General features: G+C 38.2%; 3 protein-coding genes across 4 annotated transcripts; 2 read left to right on the plus strand and 1 right to left on the minus strand.

Moving 5' to 3' along the window:
- Positions 1 to 31: 31 nt before the first annotated feature.
- LOC111495136 (telomere length regulation protein TEL2 homolog) lies at positions 32 to 7,537 on the minus strand. Its single transcript, XM_023145022.1, has 13 exons — positions 7,330 to 7,537; positions 6,094 to 6,122; positions 5,882 to 5,984; positions 5,343 to 5,514; positions 4,984 to 5,160; positions 4,681 to 4,814; positions 3,936 to 4,212; positions 3,198 to 3,412; positions 2,838 to 2,936; positions 2,261 to 2,757; positions 1,398 to 2,167; positions 1,102 to 1,300; positions 32 to 402 (listed from the first exon to the last, which is right to left on the minus strand). Exons 1-13 carry the CDS (start codon positions 7,490 to 7,492, stop codon positions 244 to 246), a joined length of 2,994 nt encoding a protein of 997 aa, XP_023000790.1. The 5' UTR covers positions 7,493 to 7,537; the 3' UTR covers positions 32 to 243.
- Positions 7,538 to 8,516: 979 nt separating this feature from the next.
- LOC111495143 (26S proteasome non-ATPase regulatory subunit 6 homolog) lies at positions 8,517 to 11,598 on the plus strand. The gene is made up of 8 exons (XM_023145037.1): positions 8,517 to 8,763; positions 8,881 to 8,995; positions 9,978 to 10,068; positions 10,150 to 10,295; positions 10,396 to 10,615; positions 10,724 to 10,832; positions 10,919 to 11,087; positions 11,206 to 11,598. Exons 1-8 carry the CDS (start codon positions 8,628 to 8,630, stop codon positions 11,378 to 11,380), a joined length of 1,161 nt encoding a protein of 386 aa, XP_023000805.1. The 5' UTR covers positions 8,517 to 8,627; the 3' UTR covers positions 11,381 to 11,598.
- A 1,292-nt stretch (positions 11,599 to 12,890) lies between these two features.
- Positions 12,891 to 18,499, plus strand: LOC111495141 (uncharacterized protein slr0889-like). 2 transcript variants are annotated; one of them, XM_023145034.1, is made up of 12 exons: positions 12,891 to 13,295; positions 13,369 to 13,497; positions 13,583 to 13,777; positions 14,077 to 14,124; positions 14,207 to 14,335; positions 15,116 to 15,240; positions 15,921 to 16,031; positions 16,490 to 16,598; positions 16,843 to 16,961; positions 17,502 to 17,655; positions 17,742 to 17,874; positions 18,033 to 18,499. In XM_023145034.1, the coding sequence occupies exons 1-12, from the start codon at positions 13,179 to 13,181 to the stop codon at positions 18,095 to 18,097; spliced, it is 1,434 nt and encodes a 477-aa protein (XP_023000802.1). In that variant the 5' UTR covers positions 12,891 to 13,178; the 3' UTR covers positions 18,098 to 18,499. The 2 variants fall into 2 exon arrangements, with proteins under 2 accessions (XP_023000802.1, XP_023000801.1); XM_023145033.1 differs by having other exon boundaries at positions 12,893 to 13,295; positions 17,742 to 17,886.
- Positions 18,500 to 19,075: the final 576 nt, after the last annotated feature.

The following is a 19,075-nucleotide window of genomic DNA, read 5'->3' on the forward strand; positions in this document are numbered from 1 at the left end:
TTTACATAATGGCTGGTTACTTGTGCGTTCGTTTCTTATAAATCACTTAGAAAGTTATTCCAAACATTTTTACTACGAAAGAGATCAATTTAAACCCAGATTTACAAAACAAAACCCCAAACTGCGAGAGGGAAAATAGCTTAAGTTTAAACTCCAGTGAGCATTTCACATCAGAAAATAAACTACCAGAGCTCAGAAGAGTGGATATGAGGATAGTTTTGTTTCATTTTCTGCTTGTTTTCTCTAATATTTCACGTCGGAGAAGGGGATTTTGATCGTACCCTTTGACAAATCTGAAGAGAGAGCAATGCTTTTGGCCTTGAATGGACTGTTTGAAGATTCTAGTGCTCGAGTGGTTTGGAGAGCCATCTCAGAATGAAGTTGCAGGCAGGTCATAGCCATCTACGAACCAAATAAGCAAAATTAGTGAAAGTGGGCATAGTGAATCAGTAAATTTGTCTCAAATGAATTGTGTAGGATGAAGAAAATGTAGGAGTTTTTGATGAAAGAGTGGAAGCAATTTGATACGTTTTTCGGGACGAAAAACAAATTTCATCGATGAATGTAATAAAATGAGTGATTAAGCTCCAAAACACTTGTATGACAGTATTCGAGTCCCAGGTCATTCTACGTTACCACCACACTGTTTCAAGTCCCAATTTTCATACAATTTTCATACAATCTTTTAATGAATTTCTAATCCTGGGTAGTTTTGAAACTTCCTAAAAGGTCCTGCAACTTTTGAAAGAACTCGAAAATTTTTTAAACAAATGCAATTTTCTTGGTAATTTGCCTTGCTGTTCGACTATGCAACTCTAAATCCACAAATGGTTTATATAACCTTTTAATGTATTTCTACTCTAATGGTAGTTTTGAAACATTTATAAAAGGTCGATGGTAATACTGCAACTTTTGAAAGAACTCGAACTCGAACATTTTTTTAAACAAATGTAATTTTTTTTGGTAATTTAGACGCCTAGATGTTTGACTATTCGAACTCTAAATCCACAGATGATACTCCTATCAACCATAAAGCACATGAAAGTACAACATGAAAACCTAGAGAATGATTTCACCACTTCAACCTTTAAAAGTCCTTACCATATAGCATTCTCTATCTGGGTCCGAGTCAGCCACATGAAGAGACCACGTGCGAACCCATTCAAGTCCTTCGGATATTTCAACGTTTCCTTCGAGCAAGCTGGATACTACGTAAGATGGATGTATTGCTATCAGAATGCATGAAGCTGCAAATAGAACAGCTCGCCTGACATATGCTTCCTTATGATGGGATACCTCACTGTATCACATCGAACATCAGTTAACCCAAAAGCTTTAGTTGATAGGTTATGGTAAACTTAACGATATCAATACTTCAACATAGAGTTATGTTATACCTGGATCTTAACATATCTAAAAGAGGAGGAGCCAGCACGGACGCTTCGGGATGCATGGCTGCACATTTCATGCACACACCAAGCATATATATGAGTTTTCCCAAGACAATGAAATCCCGATTCAACAAGTCGACCCCATGTCGTTTCTTATCAAAGCCTTGCATAGCAGGAAGCATAAAGGCAGCTGCATGCCCTGGGAACTTATTATGAGACAACTCCATTTCATTATCTTGCATGTTAGCTGATCTCAGGCTCCAGCGTCTCGTCTTTCCTCTTTTGACATGACTCGGTTTTAAGGGTAGTTCTCGCTCGTAACTATTCGACCAGTTCGGTAAAGTTCCTGTTCCTGATATCTCTTTCCAAGAACCAGCTCCAGGAGGCCCTTTACTACTTGGCAAGAACCATGGTTGAGTCTCGGCAGTTGTAGCTATGAGAGTCCTTGACCGATGTTTCGGTTTCATAACTTTCGTATTCGAAAGCTCCTGAGCTGCATCCGTCATGATATCGAGTATCATTATGCGCTGACTGGTATCCACATTAGGCGAATACAGTAGCTTATTGAGAATATTAAGAGATTCAACCGGGCACATAACAACCAAGGCAACCAACGCTCTTTGTCTCTTGTCTTCAGTTGAATCTTCCTCTCCTTCAACAGCTATGTCGGAGCATCGGATTTGAATAAGCGTTCTCACGAGATCTGACGCTACGTGTCTAAGTTCATCGGGTGATGCTCGGATGAGCTTCTCAGAAACATCAAGAGCTCTCTCTACCTGCACAAAATGCAGAATATTACGAGCTCACAAACACCTTAAGCTAATTATGATCTAACTCCAGGACATTAACCAACAAGAAATTGAACTCACCCCTTCAACATCATCAGATTTACGGAGTGACCCGACTACATCGACCAAATGTGATAATTTTTTCTTAAGATCCGTGTCATCATCTGACAAATCATATGGCTGTAACGATGAGTCACTGCTCGAATCAGATATATCACTTTCATTATCGTCCTCAGAAATAGATCCACAATTTAAGCTAGCTGGATCCACAATCTCATCTGGATCAGCCAGCTTAAACTCCCAAATGTTTTTATTTTTACTTCTTATATTATGCCCAGTCCCCAATTTGGCAGCATCAGTAGCTTCTTTTTTCTGAACCAAAGTAGTAGTTTGTGCTCCGATCATGCAATCTATATTCTCTTTTTTACGAGTAGTCAACCCAAACTCCCAATCGATGATGTCTCCCATGCAACTATCATCAAGATACAGAGGATTCTTAGGGTCAATGACTTTAGAGAACACTAGAGCAACATTGCTAGCCATTTTCCGAATCCATTGATTCGGATTCTCCAGCCTACCTAAATCGAACAAAAACATTACAGGAAAAATTACACTTCCAAAAAGGAAACTCTATCAATACAACTAAAACTGGACTTACAGCTAACCCCTTGAAGAATCGAGGGCATAACGGTCTTAGTTTCATCGAGTTCTTCTTTAGACATTAATTCAAGAGAAAGACCAACAGCTGCAGATATATCTGATAGTCGGTTAATGCAAATAAATTCAAACAAGTGCAACAAAATACTAGTAACTATGATCCCGTTTGATAATTATTTAGTTTTTTTTGTTTTTGAAAACTAAGCCTAAAATGTAGTTTTTTAAAACTTGTTTTTATTTTTTGAATTTGGATAAGAATTCAAATGAAAACCATGTTTAAGAAATGATGAAAAAAACAAGTTTAATTTTCGAAAACCGAAAACCAAGAGACTATCAAACAAGGCCTAAACAATGCGGATACAAGCTTGCTGCTCAAGCGTGGCTGATTGGACAAAGTCCTTTTTAGACCATACTTCAACCAGGCGCTGCACTGTCATTAAGAGGCTGCTATTACTATGACCTTTCTTGAGACAATTGCCATCAGGTGGGCATTCAAGAATTGCAAACTGTAGAAGCCAGCGCAGGCAATGAATGGGGAATACCTTCCAGAACAAAAATTTGTCAACTAAAATGGACCTACAAAAGCACATAAAATATAATCTCAGTGTCCAGTTAGACCAAAATCAACAAAACACCCAGAGGTGAAAAAAGAGTTCTAGGCAAAAAAGTTAAAAAAAACAACGCTTATAAATTCGACCTCCCACATGGAAATAGGAAGCATTATTGTAACAGCCCAAAGCCCACCGCTAGCAGATATTGTGCTCTTTAGGCTTTCCCTTCTGGGTTTCTCCTCAAGGTTTTTAAAACGCGTCTGCTAGGGAGAGTTTTCCACACCCTTATAAAGGATGCTTCGTTCTCCACCCCAACCGAAGAGAAAGCCCAAAGAGGACAATATCTCCCAGCGGTGGACTTGGGCTGTTATAATTACACTCTACTAATTATACACATCTAAAATGATATGAATTGATGCATGATACAGTACATACAATTAACTTGTAAAACGTATCGTCAAATGCATGATTTGTATCTAATTCGATTCTTTTTAGGTGAAGGAGGGTGGGGAACACATGTATTAGACCTGCAGATCTTGATCACTGACCTGACCGACATTCGTGATCTTAGACTACGATGAAAAAGTAGCCAAAGCACCCAGTAAGCATCAACATCACTCTCACATTTAGTAGCTAGCTGATGTAAAAGCTGCTCAGAAATTTTTTCAATAGCATAATTATCTTTAATTGTTTCCATTATCTTCAACCAGAACTGAGAATTGGGGCTTGATTCAAATACGTCAGAGACAGTTGAATGAGCATTTGACATTAGAACGTCGTGGACGTGCTTCATAATACGTGGAATTAATTCATTTAGTAACAAGTCTGCCAAAACAGAAAAGCCAAATAATTTGATTATTATACGTCTCCTGTGTGATGAAACAAACTCAATGATTCTTAGCTACATTTAACAGAGATAATCCTAAAAACAACGGCTTTTAGCAGCTTTTTAATTATGTCATGACACATGAGGGTCCTCGATTGTCTACCATAAACACGCACGTTAACAGTCATAAATGACCATTCTCCTATTGCTTGGATATCAGCTCAGGCAAGGTTAGTAGCTTCATACAACCTTAGTGCAACAAGACTGAAAATGCCATGCCACATTATCACATGTATAAAATTCCTATTTCATTTGTGAAGAACATGACAACTGGAAAAGAGAACCAAAACTTGGTTGTGCCAATTATCATGGAAAAAAAATGGTCGAACTGCTTTCTAACCGAGATCGACTCTATAATAAGAGGCGTATATAAAAAATCAATTCTACTGCATATAAATCTTGCTGACCTGTAGATCCACGTCGACAAATGCGAGAAAATGTCTCCCCCACAAACATCATGGTGCCATCAAGGTCAATATACTTAAAATCTTCTGCTTCTGCTAAAGAAAGGAGTTGATTGGTAATCTGCTTGAAGAACGAGCTAAAGATCTCTTGTGAAGAAAAACAGTAGTTTGATGGAAAATTTTCACAACTCTTCTCAGTGCAAAATGCATAATACAATTTCATGTCCGGTGAGTACTTAAAATATTAAAATATGAAAATACTTATCCCCATATGAAACTTGTTAAAGTATAGAGACATAAGGATACTGTGATGACAATGAGTTGGATGCCTTAGATTGTGCTTTGTCAGGAATTGATGTAACAATTTGTGCAACCTGGGAAATGGCTGGTATGGTTACAAAATTCTCATATTTGCAGGATTCCCCAAATTCCTTTGCCATTTGAAGCACCCCATCCTTCTCAAGCAAGCAAAGTACAATCAATCTGTAAATCGAACGAAACTCTCATAACTATTGATAACAATGACCTGAACATTCGGAAGAACAAATCATCGAGGCACTAATGTTTTTCAAGATTAGATGATGTGAATGGTCAATTCCTTCGAGCAAAGGGCAAAGGACTAAAACATTCACAAACACTGCATAAAATCAATGACCATCCCGCACCTTTCAGTATTCGAGCGTACAGCTCGAACATCAACTCCATCACTTGCATTTGGTTGTAGACAAGGAACGAGGTTCTGAGCAACCTCGATGGCAGGTCCGTCAACAAAGAAAATGTCATATAAGTGCTTCTTTGCCAAAAAAGGGAAGCACGCCAACCAACTCGATGCAAGCTCTGTACAGATTGGCAATGCATAACACAAATACAGCTGATTATAAGATTACAAGACCATTTGGATTATAGATCAAAATGCTATGTCTAACCAGCCATTACAGAAGCTAAACTAAATAATTTTAGACTCAGAAGGTTAGCTATCAAATGAGTTCTGAGCATCTTAGTACAGCTGAACTAATCAACACTTACTTCCAATTATGGCAAGCAACACTTCTACACCATTCATAAGCTATGCATGAAATTATTTTGTTGATCAATTTGCAAACGTCCTTTGCTAAACGTGTCATTATTTTTTAATTTCGATTCTTGCAATATATGAAAGCATGAATCTAATACTATAATACGATGATGAAAGATGTAACATTACCAGGTAATAAAGCCTGGGACAATGCTGAGAAAGCAGCTCCATTATAAAATGCATTCCAACATTCCAGCCTCTCACTTTTGGAAGGAAGCCTCGAACTGAGGATCTGTATGCACCACAAGAAGAAACCTTACTACCTGATATATGGAAGATAGGGATTCCCAAAAGAAATGCTGGCTTGATTGTGAAGGTTTGATTTCATAAACTATATTAACCTGGTCCCTGTAGCTCTGACCAACACACTCTGCAATTTTTTAACGCATAAATCAAACAAATAACTCAAATGGATTTCTAATGAGATTTTAAACAAAATTTTGTAATTTTGCAGTGAAATAAAAAGTACTTTAGAAAGTGGCAGACTCAAAATGGAAAGAGAATAAAGCAAAATTAGAAGATGATCAATTCTAACAATTCATCTAACTTCGATTTTAGGGGGAAATAAGAAAATTATATTGTTCATACAAGGTCTCTGCCACCAAATAATTGAGGTTAAAACGTCCCTTCGAAAGGAAAAACCCAAAGAGGATAATACTACTAGCGGTGAGCTTAGGCCGTTACAAATGGTATCAGAGCCAAACACCAAGCAATGTGCCAACGAGGAGGCTGAGCCCCGAATGGGGGTGGACACAAGGTGGTGTGCCAGCAAGGATGCTGGGCCCCAAAGGGAGTAGATTGGGAAGTCCCACATCGATTGGAGAAGGAAACGAGTGTCAGCAAGGACGCTGGACCCCGAAGAGGGTGGATTGTGAGATCCCACATCGGTTGGAGAGGAGAATGAAACATCCTTTATAAGGGTATGGAAACCTCTCCTAGCAGATGCATTTTAAAAACCTTGAAGGGAAGCTCAAAAGGGAAAACTCAAAGAGGCTGCTAGCGGTGGGCTTGGGCTATTACATATTCTAACATAAATGTTATTCATACTACAATTTTTTCATAACCAAATGTACCGAGTGGATGAAGTTGTCCCACTGATCAATCGTAAATATTGGTTCAAAGGGTTCAAGGTGCCCATAAACCACCGTAGCAATGAACAGGGCAATCATCTATCAAGGTTTTCTTATCAAACGTAGTAGCACTAGAGTCCGTTGTCCTTGTCCTATGAGAATAGTGAAGTTGCACAAGCTCACCAGACCACTCGAGGGTATTAAGAGTAATTTAGAAAAAACAACTTTATTTGATAACCATTTGCTATTTTGTTCAATTAAGCTTATAAACACTGCTAAAAAAGATTTCAAGTACAAAAAGTTTACAAAACCAAACTACTGGAGGGTATGAGGAAAAAAGGTGTACAAGAAGGCTTATTTATAGCTCATATTTCACAGATATGAATGATCATTAAATTTTTCTTTACTCGTTTCCTAACTATCATAATCAACTCATTCGAAAACTCTGAAAATGAGAAGAAGAAGAAGGAAAAAAAAAAAAGTGAAGGCTAGAGAGTCGAGACTGACCGGCGATTATAGACGCATCTACAGGGAAGAGAAGAACAGCTAGGGAATGAAGGGCAGATATGACTTGGTCGACATGCTTCGCAGTCTTTATCGCCGAGATAACCTCCGCCACCTTCTGCAGGACCTTGGCCTCAAGCTCCCTCTTGTTTCCACTGTCCGCCATGGTTAAAGCTTCATCGCCCTGCAATTTTTGTGCGAAACTCTGTTTCTCGAAGGAAAATAAGAGAACTTTGCAATTATCCCAATTGATGGGCTTCATTCGATCGGCCCATATCTGACCCAAACCAGCCCACAAAACTCAGAACCTACGTTTCATTTTCACCTGCGCGTCTTAGACCCGGCCACCGCTCTGACGAAGGTCTTCTCCTTCCTCTCCATCTCGAAATCATCACAAATACACCATAACTCCGTCTCTATAAACTTTCAGTCTCTTCCGAAGTCTAATATGGCTCGGTTGGTTGCCACCAGGCTCTCATGTATTCTCGATTTACCGTGAGCTAGAACTATTCTCATATATCAATACGTCTTTCCAGCATTTTTTGTTTTCACTCGCATGCATGTTATCAAAAAAAAAGAAAAAATTTGAAGAAGGGTCATCCAATATAAAATTGCTTCAAACAAAACATCTTTTTCAAACAGAGCAAGTTTAACCAAGTCATCAAAAAGGGTGGTATATGTTGTTCATATAGATAGTGACCTTCAATTTTTTTATTTATATATCACTCATTTACTTGAATATTGAATATTATAGTAGAGAGGAGGAGGAAGATAACTCCGAGACTTCCATTCACTAAACCAACCAATATTGGTAAATTTATTATTTACTTTTAACTTTGCTTTTAGTTTTATTACTATTATAATTCAGCATAGATGGTATATAAATGGTATTTTACTTTAAAAATTAATTACTTTAATTACACCAATTAAATTATTTTTTTAATTTACAAATGCAGGGATATAAATGGTATTTTACTTTAAAAAGCATTAAAATGCAAACCAACGTAAACTTTGACAATCCACGGGCTTTTATATTGGGCCAGCTCTCTCTCTCTCTCAAAAAAGTATTGGGCCGGCCCGATATCTAAAATATTTGGGCCAGCCCGTAAATAAAAAAATTACTAAAAAAGAAAAAAAAAACGATATATAATATAAATATACGCCCTGTGAATATATAAAGAACTCCAGTTCCTTCGTTAACTGGTTGGTCTGCTATCTTGGTGCCTCCTCCTGCAAGAAAGGCATCATAGAAACGAAGCTCAATTTCCTCACTCAGCGAGTCATCTCATTTCTCAGTCGCAATGGAAGGCCAAGAGGGAACTCAGCAGCCTCATCTCGTGCTTGCTCACAAGCTTTTCCTTCTAACTCATCCTGATGTTCAAGATATCGAGAAGGTCCGTCTCACGGAGGAAGTATTGGCTTCCGTTAAAGCTGATGGTAATTTGTCGATTGCTTCATGTTCTTAATGAGTTTAATTGAATTAGCACTGCAATTTCTGTCTCATGAAATGGGTTGTTTTTTTTCTCCTCATTATTTGTAATTTATACCGTGTAGATATGGCTCCGTTATACGAAACCCTAACTGGAAGTTCGCTGTTGGATTTGGATCGGAGCGTGTTGGACTCGATGCGCGCTAAGAACGAGGAGGAGTTGAAGAAGCTGGACGAGAAGTGAGTTTCTATATCGTCGTGGATCTGTTTTCTTTAGTGTGTCTTAGTATGAGGGTTATGTGGGAGAGTACAAATGAAGTTCTTTGAGTATACGTAAATGTTCATTATTTTTATCATCGTTGAATTGGGCATCGATTAACAGTTTCACTCCCACTTAGCCACTTTTATGGGAGGAGTTATTGTTCCATCCATTTGAACATATACACTTTAAAGTTCAGTGAATTCCTATGGAGGTGTAAATCTCTTAGACTAGAGGCGTAGTTCTATATCCCTTTTGGATCTTATTCTACCACGTGACCTTACATTGCCGAATTCCTAATCGATGGAAGCTTTGGCTGCTGTGAATATTTTGATTTTGAATGGTGTCCTTCTTTGGTATTTTTTGATTCATAGCAGTTGAATGCAATGAGCTGGACACTTGGGTATGTGCGTGCTCCCCCTCCCCTTTTCAGTATATATGTTAAAGAGTCCTTGCAGCGTGCACAATGCCTTTTGGATGCGTACTGATGGGAACTATATTTCTAATTCACTAAAATGTATTAAATAACCAACAATACAAGAATAAAAATAGTGTTCTAGGTAATATGAGGAACCTAGAAGCCTCCCTTGAAGCCAGGCTCCGTTTGAAACCCTTTTTGCCCTCTTCCTTTATTTACGACCATTATTTACCCATTGTTGGATTTGGATATCCAATTAGTTTCTTGGAAGTTGGGAGCAATGTATTGTCCTGGTCCAATGAACGTAAAAGAAGCTCTTCCAAAATTGGCTTTGTTCATTTGGTGTCTAATACATGACTATTGTGTTAACAACTGTCTGATACATGTCTAACAAGTGTCAAAGTTCCATAGAGTCCGACACATGTAAGACTTGTACATGCTAGCCTAATTAAAGTGTATGCGCTTCTTAGTTGTTGTGTGTTATTTTGATTGTTCTTTATTTACTTAACAGTGATGCTTATATATTTAGTCATTCTTTTACTTAGGATTGCTGATGCAGAAGAAAACTTAGGTGAAAGTGAAGTTCGAGAAGCTCATTTGGCCAAATCACTTTTCTTCATTCGTATTGGTGATAAGGTTGGTTATCCAAATTTACTTCCCAATTTCTTATAGCACTATTCCATGACTTCCACATAACTTTCTACATTTTGAACTCAGGACAGAGCTCTGGAGCAACTCAAGGTAACTGAGAGCAAAACAGTTGCAGTTGGACTTAAGATGGATTTGGTTTTCCATACACTGCAGCTTGGATTTTTCTATATGGATTTCGATCTCATCTCCAAAAGTATTGACAAAGCGAAAAAGTACACCACAATATGAATTTATTTATCACATGTGGTATCTTATCTTTTTAAAACAAATATTTGTGTCTTCTTGTTTGTAATTACTTGCTCCCTATGCCAGCTTGTTTGAAGAAGGTGGTGATTGGGAAAGAAAGAATCGTCTGAAGGTGTATGAAGGCTTGTACTGCCTGTCCACTCGAAACTTTAAGAAGGCAGCCAACTTGTTTTTGGATTCCATCTCAACTTTCACCACATATGAGCTTTTTCCTTACGACACATTCATATTTTATACTGTTCTCACAAGCATTATATCATTGGATAGAGTGTCTCTAAAGCAAAAGGTATATCCACGGATTTGCATTCAGCTTGTTTTTAATTTTTTCTTTTTGTAACGTGGATAATTTGAATGTTTTGCAATTCCATTATCAATTTTAATTTATTTCCTGTAGGTAGTTGATGCTCCCGAGATATTGACAGTGATCGGAAAAGTCCCATATCTTTCCGACTTTTTGAACTCTTTGTATGACTGTCAATATAAATCATTTTTTTCAGCCTTTGGTAAGTGGAAATGTTACTCAATGTCTAAAACTATGATTGATGGTCTGCTAGTTTCGTGTCTCATATAGTTCCTTCAACAAATGCAGCTGGTCTGACTGAGCAAATAAAATTAGACCGTTATTTGCATCCGCACTTCAGGTATTACATGAGAGAGGTCAGAACTGTTGTTTATTCCCAGTTTTTGGAGTCCTATAAGAGTGTTACAATCGAAGCTATGGCGAAGGCATTTGGAGTATCTGTGGAATTTATTGATCTGTAAGTGGTCGTTCATTGTTGTACTTTTTAAAATATTTGTGAATAGAAGAAGCTTTTGTTATCTGCATGATGTATAAAGGACCGTTCTCCCTCTCATAAATTCTCTTTATGGTTTCAGGGAGTTATCTCGCTTTATTGCCGCGGGAAAACTTCATTGCAAGATCGATAAAGTAGCAGGTGTTCTTGAAACTAATCGTCCTGATTCAAAGAATGCTCTGTACCAAGCTACCATCAAGCAAGGAGATGTCTTACTGAACCGTATCCAGAAGTTGTCTCGTGTAATTGATCTGTAACTAGGCCTTTAGTTCATTTGAAATTTGTTCAAGCCAAAAAGCCTCAATGCACGAATGAAGTTTGAGCATTAGAACTTCGTGAAAATGGCGTTGTAATATGTTTCGAACATATCGACACCTCTGGCTTGCTGTTATATCACTGTCGCTTGATTTTGTTTATTAACCAAGTACCTTATTAGAAATTCTATGAATGCTCTAAACCTACCCTTTTCATGCTCTTTTCTTCTTCTAGGTGCTTGCTTGTTCTTTGTTTCAGTTTATATGGCCTCTTCTGTACTGAGTGGAGTAAACAAATCCACGGTGATTTAACTCTTTGCTTATTTCAAACAAGTGGTGGGAATGCTATTTCTGATCCAGGATTACCAAGCTTCTTGCTTGACTATGATGCTGTAAATGCAATGCCCATACCTTTCAGCTGTAGATTCAATCTCCAAGAGACAGAAATTGTGGCAAATAGCTTGTAATGGTATGTGTATGCGCTTCGGATATTCATTGAACTTAAAAGTGCTTGCAAATGCAAATGTACTTGGGATGTTTATTGAACTCTTAAATGATGGGGAATTATTTCAACTTCGAATGTACTGCTACTCTTTATTAGTTTGGGATAAATATCATTTCTACCTGCCAATTAAAGCTTTAAACTAAGAACTCATAATTGAAAACTTTATTTCACACCGGTTGAAGAGTGGAACAAAACATTTTAAACTAAGAACTCATAATTGAAAACTTTATAAGTGAATTTATGAGATTTCACACCGGTTGAAGAGTGGAACAAAACATTCTTTACAAGGGTGTGGAGATTCTTTACAAGGGTGTGGAGACTTTTTCATAACATATGCGTTTTAATACTGAGGTTGACGGTGATATGTAACGAGGATTTGAGCTATTACAAATGGTATAGAGTTAGACATCTGGCGGCGGCGTACGAATGATAAAAGTGGATTGTGAGATCCCACATTGGTTGGAGAATGGAACCAATACTCAATGGTGTAAAAACACTCACACTTCTTGTAAGGGTGTAAAAACCTCTCTTATGTGTGAACCAACACTCCTTATAAGGATTTTAAAACCTCTCTCCAATGCTCGGAGAATGGAACTCACGCTCTTTAAGGATGTAAAAACCTTTCTCCAGATGCACTTTTAAACCATGTGGACATAAAAACTTCTCATTAATATATACATTTGAAAAGAAGAAGGCAGACGACAATATATTAAAAAAGGTTAATATATTAAAAATCATGTGATGAGAGAAAACTGTAATAAACTAATTTTTGGACAAAAAAAAAAAATTAGTTGATTTGTGACAGATTTTAAATGGAATAAGCAAAAATAGGTTCAAGTTATTAGTGAAGCTAGAGGAAGGTAAGGAGAGGAAGAGAAGGGTATAGAATTTTAAAGGTTTGGTGAGATTATAAATGTTATGTTAACATTTTGGGCGTGACGGAACTTAACAAATTATTTCAGCTGGTGACGAAACTAGTGACGCAAAAGGTTGAAGTGACGGGAGGAGGATTGGGTTTGGATCACGAATTGGGAATTTCTCCTTAAATGAACTCCAAAACGTAACTGAAGCAACATCGCGCCCTATGCGAGGATTTGCCGCGTTTTCTCCGCCACAATTTCTGAAGTTCTATACAACCCATTAATGGGCCATCGACCCACTTGGTTTTCGAACAGGGGCACTCTTTTGTTTCCTTCCAAGCCGTCGTCCATGGTCACGCGTGTGTAGAGTATCATCAAAGGGTTGGTAAGCACTAAAATGAGAGGTCCATTTTCAGATAGGAGCTAGGAATCCACCATGTTCCCTCGCTTTGATTTCAGCGATGTTCAACAGAAGCTCTCCACGCAGTTCAGACCTTGGGAGCGTTCTTTCCAATTCTGGGTCCGTGTTGCAGACATCTACACCGGCTACAAGGTCTGTGTTTATGCGTGTAATGTTCAATTGTTTTAGTTAATTGGCTGTTTAATTTGCTTTGTGGGTATTGTAGGTGCTTCAGCTACGAGTGAAATTCGAGAAGGATGTGCAGAAACAGGAGGCAATGTGGGAGAATCAACATGAACATGCAGCCGAGAAGATTTATGCTATGTGCTCTGAAATGGGTGGTTTCTTCCTTAAGGTATGCTGTTTACAGACCCTTTATCAGATCATACGGTTTTAGTATTAGAACAATTGACTTATTGGAGCTGAATTTTATGAATGAGGTTGCTCAAGTTATTGGGAAGCCGGATTTGGCCCCAGCTGCTTGGGTGAAGAGGCTTGTTACACTTTGTGATCATGCTCCAACAACACCTTTTGATGTTGTTCAACATGTTGTGGAGAAAGAATTGCATAGAAGTCTCGGTGAAGTCTTCGAAACGTTTGACCCTGAACCTCTTGGTTCGGCTTCCATTGCTCAGGTATCTTGACCGATAGTAATCATTTATCAAAGAATGACTCTGGTGGGTTATTAAATGATCGAAGAACTAGGAGTAATTTACTTACTATACTTAGTTGACATCTAATGAATCATGAGTTCAGTACACTGTTTGGCATAAAGATGGATATTTCTTGCTCATTGTCAAACAATCACTTATTCAAAAACCTCGTAGGGGTTCATAGCTTCCATGTACTTGAAAGGTTATTTGATAGTGAGTACTTGGTGTTTGTAAAGAACTAGTAAAGCTTGTCCCTGACATATCTTTTGTGCTCAATTTAGGTTCATAGAGCTAGGCTAAGGGGTGACAAGAATGATGTTGTGGTCAAGGTAAGGAAATTTGAAGACCTATCATATTCTCATAATTTATGGTCTCTTAATCTCGTACTCTGTCCTTATTCATACGTCGTAGGTGCAACATCCGGGAACTGAAGATCTAATGATGACCGATATTCGTAATTTGCAAGCCTTTGCCTTGTACATACAAAAGACAGATATCAAGTTTGATCTATATTCTGTAACTAAGGAAATAGAGAAACAGGTGCAATTCCGCCTCTTTTTATTGTGATTACAGAAAATGGCGTTATTCCTTTTGCCACTTGTATGATGCTTTTAGACTGTTATCTTTTTAAGCATGCCGACGAAAGTTCATAGAATATTTAGTATCTTAAACCAGTAACTGACCGTTGATCTCTAAGTTGTTTCGTTATGTTGCCCTTGTTGACCACTTAATCAACCCACCATGGTTATAATGATCGTCTAGGTCCTCGCATGGCCAGATGGACGCCACTTGAGGGTCGCCGCTTCTCTTATTGCAACGTGAGGGTCGCAACCTACTCTTTTCATAGTTAGGTTGTGACATTCTCTCCCACTTAAACTAGTCATCATCCTGATAACTTACTTGGGGGCACAATCAGTGTTAGGTTGTGACACTATGCATGCCCTTTTGTGGAACTCTTGGAGATTGAGATCTTGGGAGTTCTGAACATAGCTTTTTTCTTTTGATTCTTTTTGTGTTAAGTATAGTGGTACTCGAATCACAACGTTTGTAGTTTTCGCCTCTCTTGGAAGGCTTTTCTTTGGTCGACTTTTGGGTGAGGGTTCTCTCTAATCCCAGCTTTTAGGTTGTTCTTTTGGTTTTTTCGTGTGAATATACTTCTATTGAGCTGCAGCATCTATCTTGCAGTTTTCATTCTTGAAACTTCAATGCATTAGTTTCAGGCTCTTGATTGCTTCATTTCATAATATCATACTTTTTCATGTCCTCTTTCTCATGATGTTGATTCTCATCTTGGAATCTCTTCCTTCTTATCTTTTCAAGATTGGTTATGAATTTGACTTTGTGAGGGAGGCCAATGCTATCGAAAGAATCCGTCATTTCCTGTGTAGCAACAACAAAAAGAGTCCGGTATTGGTGCCACGAGTGATGAAGAATATTGTTACCAGGTACGTGCAATTAATGATTATGTAAGAACAGCCACAATTTTGTTTATGAACAAGAGCAACAAGGGAAATTTAAGAGGCTCCCCACTTCTCCCAAATTCTCAGCAGAGAATGTCTAGAAAGCAATAACATTGGCCTATAACTCCTCTCATACCACGGTCCCCTCTAACGAATCATATTGGGCCCCAGACACAACAACAAAGCTACCTTTCACATGCCCGCCCCCGTAACCCCGCTCATGCTTGCATTCATGCACCTTTGTACTCCGGGATCTATCATAAATATGGTCAGCAGACATAGACCATCACTTTTTCTGTTGCTTTTGATTGGCTCTCATCCTGGGGACAGATAATTTGTCTAGGAAAGTTTCGTCTGGATAGGAATTTATTCAATTTTTCCAACAAAATAGAATTACAAATTCATCTTAGAATTGGATGAATTTGTAGAACGTTGAAATTCGAACCAAGGGGTTCTGCAGTTGATTTTATAAATGCTGGGAGTTAAGTTACTTAAATTTCTTATTGCATGAAATGCTACTTTCCAACTATATCATAGTTTGATGTCGAACTTCTTTGCCATTCAAGCAAACTAGCGTAACGTTTACTTCTTAGGTGGTTCAGGAACTATCTTTGCTTAATCTTGGTTGAGATCTTAGTGATTGAGTCTCTTTTTTGTTTGGTTAGGAGGGTGTTGGTGATGGAATATATTGATGGAATCCCGATCCTCAATCTCGGCGATGAAATAGCAAAGAGAGGCATAGATGCTAATGGCAGGATAGCTTTAGCTTCAAAGCAGTAAGCATTTATACTGAGAACTTCTCTTTATTTTAATGGAATTTTTTCTTTATTGACATGGCTGTACGTCTTGTCCACGAAGTTTCTTTTCAGTCGACCATTTCCCTTGCAGTTATTGCCTAATTTCGGGTCTGACGTGCAAACTGAGAACAATTGTATGGATTACAAATTTAGTTTTGAAATGAAAACCCGTCGACTTAATATCCGAAATTAGTGTTTGAGACTACTTCTCTATTTTCTGTCTTATAACCTCGAGAGACGTGCACTTCTTCGTGAACTCAAATTAATATTTTCCAGGTTTTACATAATTTTTGGCCTCGTTCGATAACCGTTTCGTTTTTGGTTTTTGAAATTAAGCTTATAGACGTGCCTTGAGGGACGCACTTCAGTTATCGAGCAGTATATTTTCTATCTCTCCTGAGATTACTGAAACACGTGGGAAAATTTTAATATTGCAGGAAAATTCTTAGTAGTTTGACACTGGCATATGGACAAATGATTCTGAAGAGTGGTTTCTTCCATGCAGATCCTCATCCAGGAAATATATTGATCTGTAAAGGCTCAGAGGCAAGTCAGCTACTCGAATTTTCTATACATGTTCTAAACTCATAGTAATTTTTCGTTTTCGTGGCATGTCGTGCTCGCATCTTTCTCGCACTACTATAAATTTGGTATGTGGAAGATGATCAGGATTTCAGGAGTTGATACCTTGGTGACGTAAAGATCGGCTAGCTTAATGTCTTGACTTTCAATTTCCCTGTTTCGATCATGAATCGAGCTGAAACCGTAGTTTGTTTCTCTGTTTTATCAGGTAGCGTTGCTTGATTACGGGCAAGTGAAAGATCTTCCTGACCGGTTGAGGCTCGGTTATGCTAAACTTGTTCTCGATATTGCTGATGGTGATGCCACAGGAACAGCTGAAACCTTCGGGTAATAATTATAGTCTGCTTGGCCTGTGTTGTGTAAGAAGTATGTCTTACTCGTGATAATATTGACTCAAACGATCACAAAGATAACAAGAACAACCCGTCTCGCGATCAAGAACAACCCAACTAGCTATTTCGAGCGTCCTCGAAACCTCGCCTCCTAAGAACTCCTGTTATATTCCAAAATACCAAAGCATGAAAATTAACTGTAACAGCCCAAGCCCAAGCCCAAGCCCAAGCCCAAGCCTTCCGCTAGCTGATGTTGTCTTCTTTGGACTTTGATTTTCGGACTTCCCCTCAAAGTTTTTAAAACGCGTCAGCTAGGAAGAAGTTTCCACACCCTTATAAAAAATTCTTCGTTCTCCTAATGTGAGATCTCACCTCAACATTTTAGACAACATACTAATATAGCCCCTGCTACGGCACAGGCTTACAAAACAGCTACCCACGGCACACTAACAGCTTGTCGTTTGGCTAATTCTGGTTTTCGCTCCTTCTATAACATCTTCATACTAATTCCTTTTATTTCTTAATGGTTCTTCAGGGAGCTTGGGATAGATACCGTAAGCGATTGTGAAAATGTACAAGAAGAACTGTTTAAGTTGGCTCTGGTAATGTTCGATACTAGGCTACCCCCCGGAAAGGTGTTGATGCAACCATTTGCAGAGGACTCTTCAATAAAGAAAGTTGGTGTAAAGGTATAGTTCAGGCTTTAGAGGCATATGCATTTGTATATTTCTATCAACTGAAAGACTGTTCTTCTTTTCCCGTTTCGCTACTGTAGTCGTTTCCCGAGGAACTCTTTTCCATACTTCGGACGATCCAAATCCTTAGAGGGTTGAGCGTTGGTCTCGGGATCAATTACTCGTGCGCTGAACAATGGCGACCCATTGCAGAAGAAGCATTGTTGCTTTCTGGTAGGCTAGAAGGTGACCCTTTTGAACTCTTTAGTCTAAAACAAAACTCACTCATCTGTTTTTTTTCTGGAAGGATTGTTGAATGAACTTCACTTCACTTCACTTCACTTCATTATGTCTGTTATTCATTTGCGCCAGTCTTTTCTGATTTCTTTCAGGTAGGAAGATGAATACAACGCGTAAACGTGGATTCTTAAAGAGATTGTTTTCGAGATCTAGCTGATTCATTCTTGACGAAATGAGCGATATGAACAAATCTGGATGCGTCTAATTGGTGAGAGATGCTGACAGTTTCTTATTCGCTTATGGAAATGAATATTCAAATTCATCGTCGTGGTCGTCATTCTTTAACCGGTACGAGCTCCTCCATAATAGGCTTTTCCGAGCTGCAGCATCTGTTTGGTGTTAGTAGGACAATTGCTTGAACTCCATGTTTATGAAATTGAGAGGTACACACATTCAATATATCATATGAAGCTGTTCTTTTGTCTGCTTACTTCAAGTTTAGTTTAATTGTGTTAGCTGTTGCTCTCAATTCAGTGCTCCATGGCAACTCATGATCATGATCTTGCCTCTTGTCTAGATTAGACTGATACATCTATAATTAAGACTCCATTACTTTCTTCAGACATTTTTCTTTCTTGAAGATATTATCATAATGTGCACCAAAATGAAAACTTCGAAAATAATTTTTTTAAAAAGTGCCCTTTTTTCTACGATCGAGCTTTGATCTCCTACACCCAAAGACACTTGTGGCCACCTAAAAAGTTAGGAAACACTTTTGGTCGCTTCCGAATTTGTAACCTACTCGGAACGAATGACTCAATTGGGCAAGGGTTGGATAAGTGGAATGAGGGAAAGCGAGCTGCTTGAAAATGAGATTCCGCTACCGCCAGAATTCCTATCATAAGATCGATTCGGATCACATTGCTTGAACAAACAAACTTTGAACTAGTCATTTTTGAACTATCAGAAGCCAATAAGCTCCCACAGCCAAAGCTCGTTCACCTCTCCCTTATTCGTTTTCATTGGGTGATGTTTCGTATCAAAGAAAGGAATAACAATTTATTCTGATTTTGTTTACGTAACATTGGTCTCTAGTTAGTTTATTGATTTACCTAATATACCGAAATTTCAACTAAATTATTACTTCCTACGTCATTACAATATAAAATTCATTAATCATAAACCAAAAATGAAT

This window comes from Cucurbita maxima, unplaced genomic scaffold (assembly GCF_002738345.1).
Source record: "Cucurbita maxima cultivar Rimu unplaced genomic scaffold, Cmax_1.0 Cma_Scf00021, whole genome shotgun sequence".
NCBI classification, from domain to species: domain Eukaryota; kingdom Viridiplantae; phylum Streptophyta; class Magnoliopsida; order Cucurbitales; family Cucurbitaceae; genus Cucurbita; species Cucurbita maxima.

Excerpts from the sequence above, each read along its gene's own strand:
- LOC111495136 (XM_023145022.1), bottom strand. The coding sequence starts at position 7,492 with ATGGCGGACAGTGGAAACAAGAGGGAGCTTGAGGCCAAGGTCCTGCAG. Across the intron at positions 4,815-4,983 it reads TCCAACTCATTGTCATCACA|CTCGTTCTTCAAGCAGATTA; the intron begins GTATCCTTATGT and ends AGAGATCTTTAG. Across the intron at positions 1,301-1,397 it reads TTAGATATGTTAAGATCCAG|TGAGGTATCCCATCATAAGG; the intron begins GTATAACATAAC and ends GATGTGATACAG.
- LOC111495143 (XM_023145037.1), top strand. The coding sequence starts at position 8,628 with ATGGAAGGCCAAGAGGGAACTCAGCAGCCTCATCTCGTGCTTGCTCAC. Across the intron at positions 10,616-10,723 it reads GAGTGTCTCTAAAGCAAAAG|GTAGTTGATGCTCCCGAGAT; the intron begins GTATATCCACGG and ends TATTTCCTGTAG. Across the intron at positions 10,833-10,918 it reads ATCATTTTTTTCAGCCTTTG|CTGGTCTGACTGAGCAAATA; the intron begins GTAAGTGGAAAT and ends CAACAAATGCAG.
- LOC111495141 (XM_023145033.1), top strand. The coding sequence starts at position 13,179 with ATGTTCCCTCGCTTTGATTTCAGCGATGTTCAACAGAAGCTCTCCACG. Across the intron at positions 13,778-14,076 it reads GTTCGGCTTCCATTGCTCAG|GTTCATAGAGCTAGGCTAAG; the intron begins GTATCTTGACCG and ends TGCTCAATTTAG. Across the intron at positions 14,336-15,115 it reads CTAAGGAAATAGAGAAACAG|ATTGGTTATGAATTTGACTT; the intron begins GTGCAATTCCGC and ends TATCTTTTCAAG.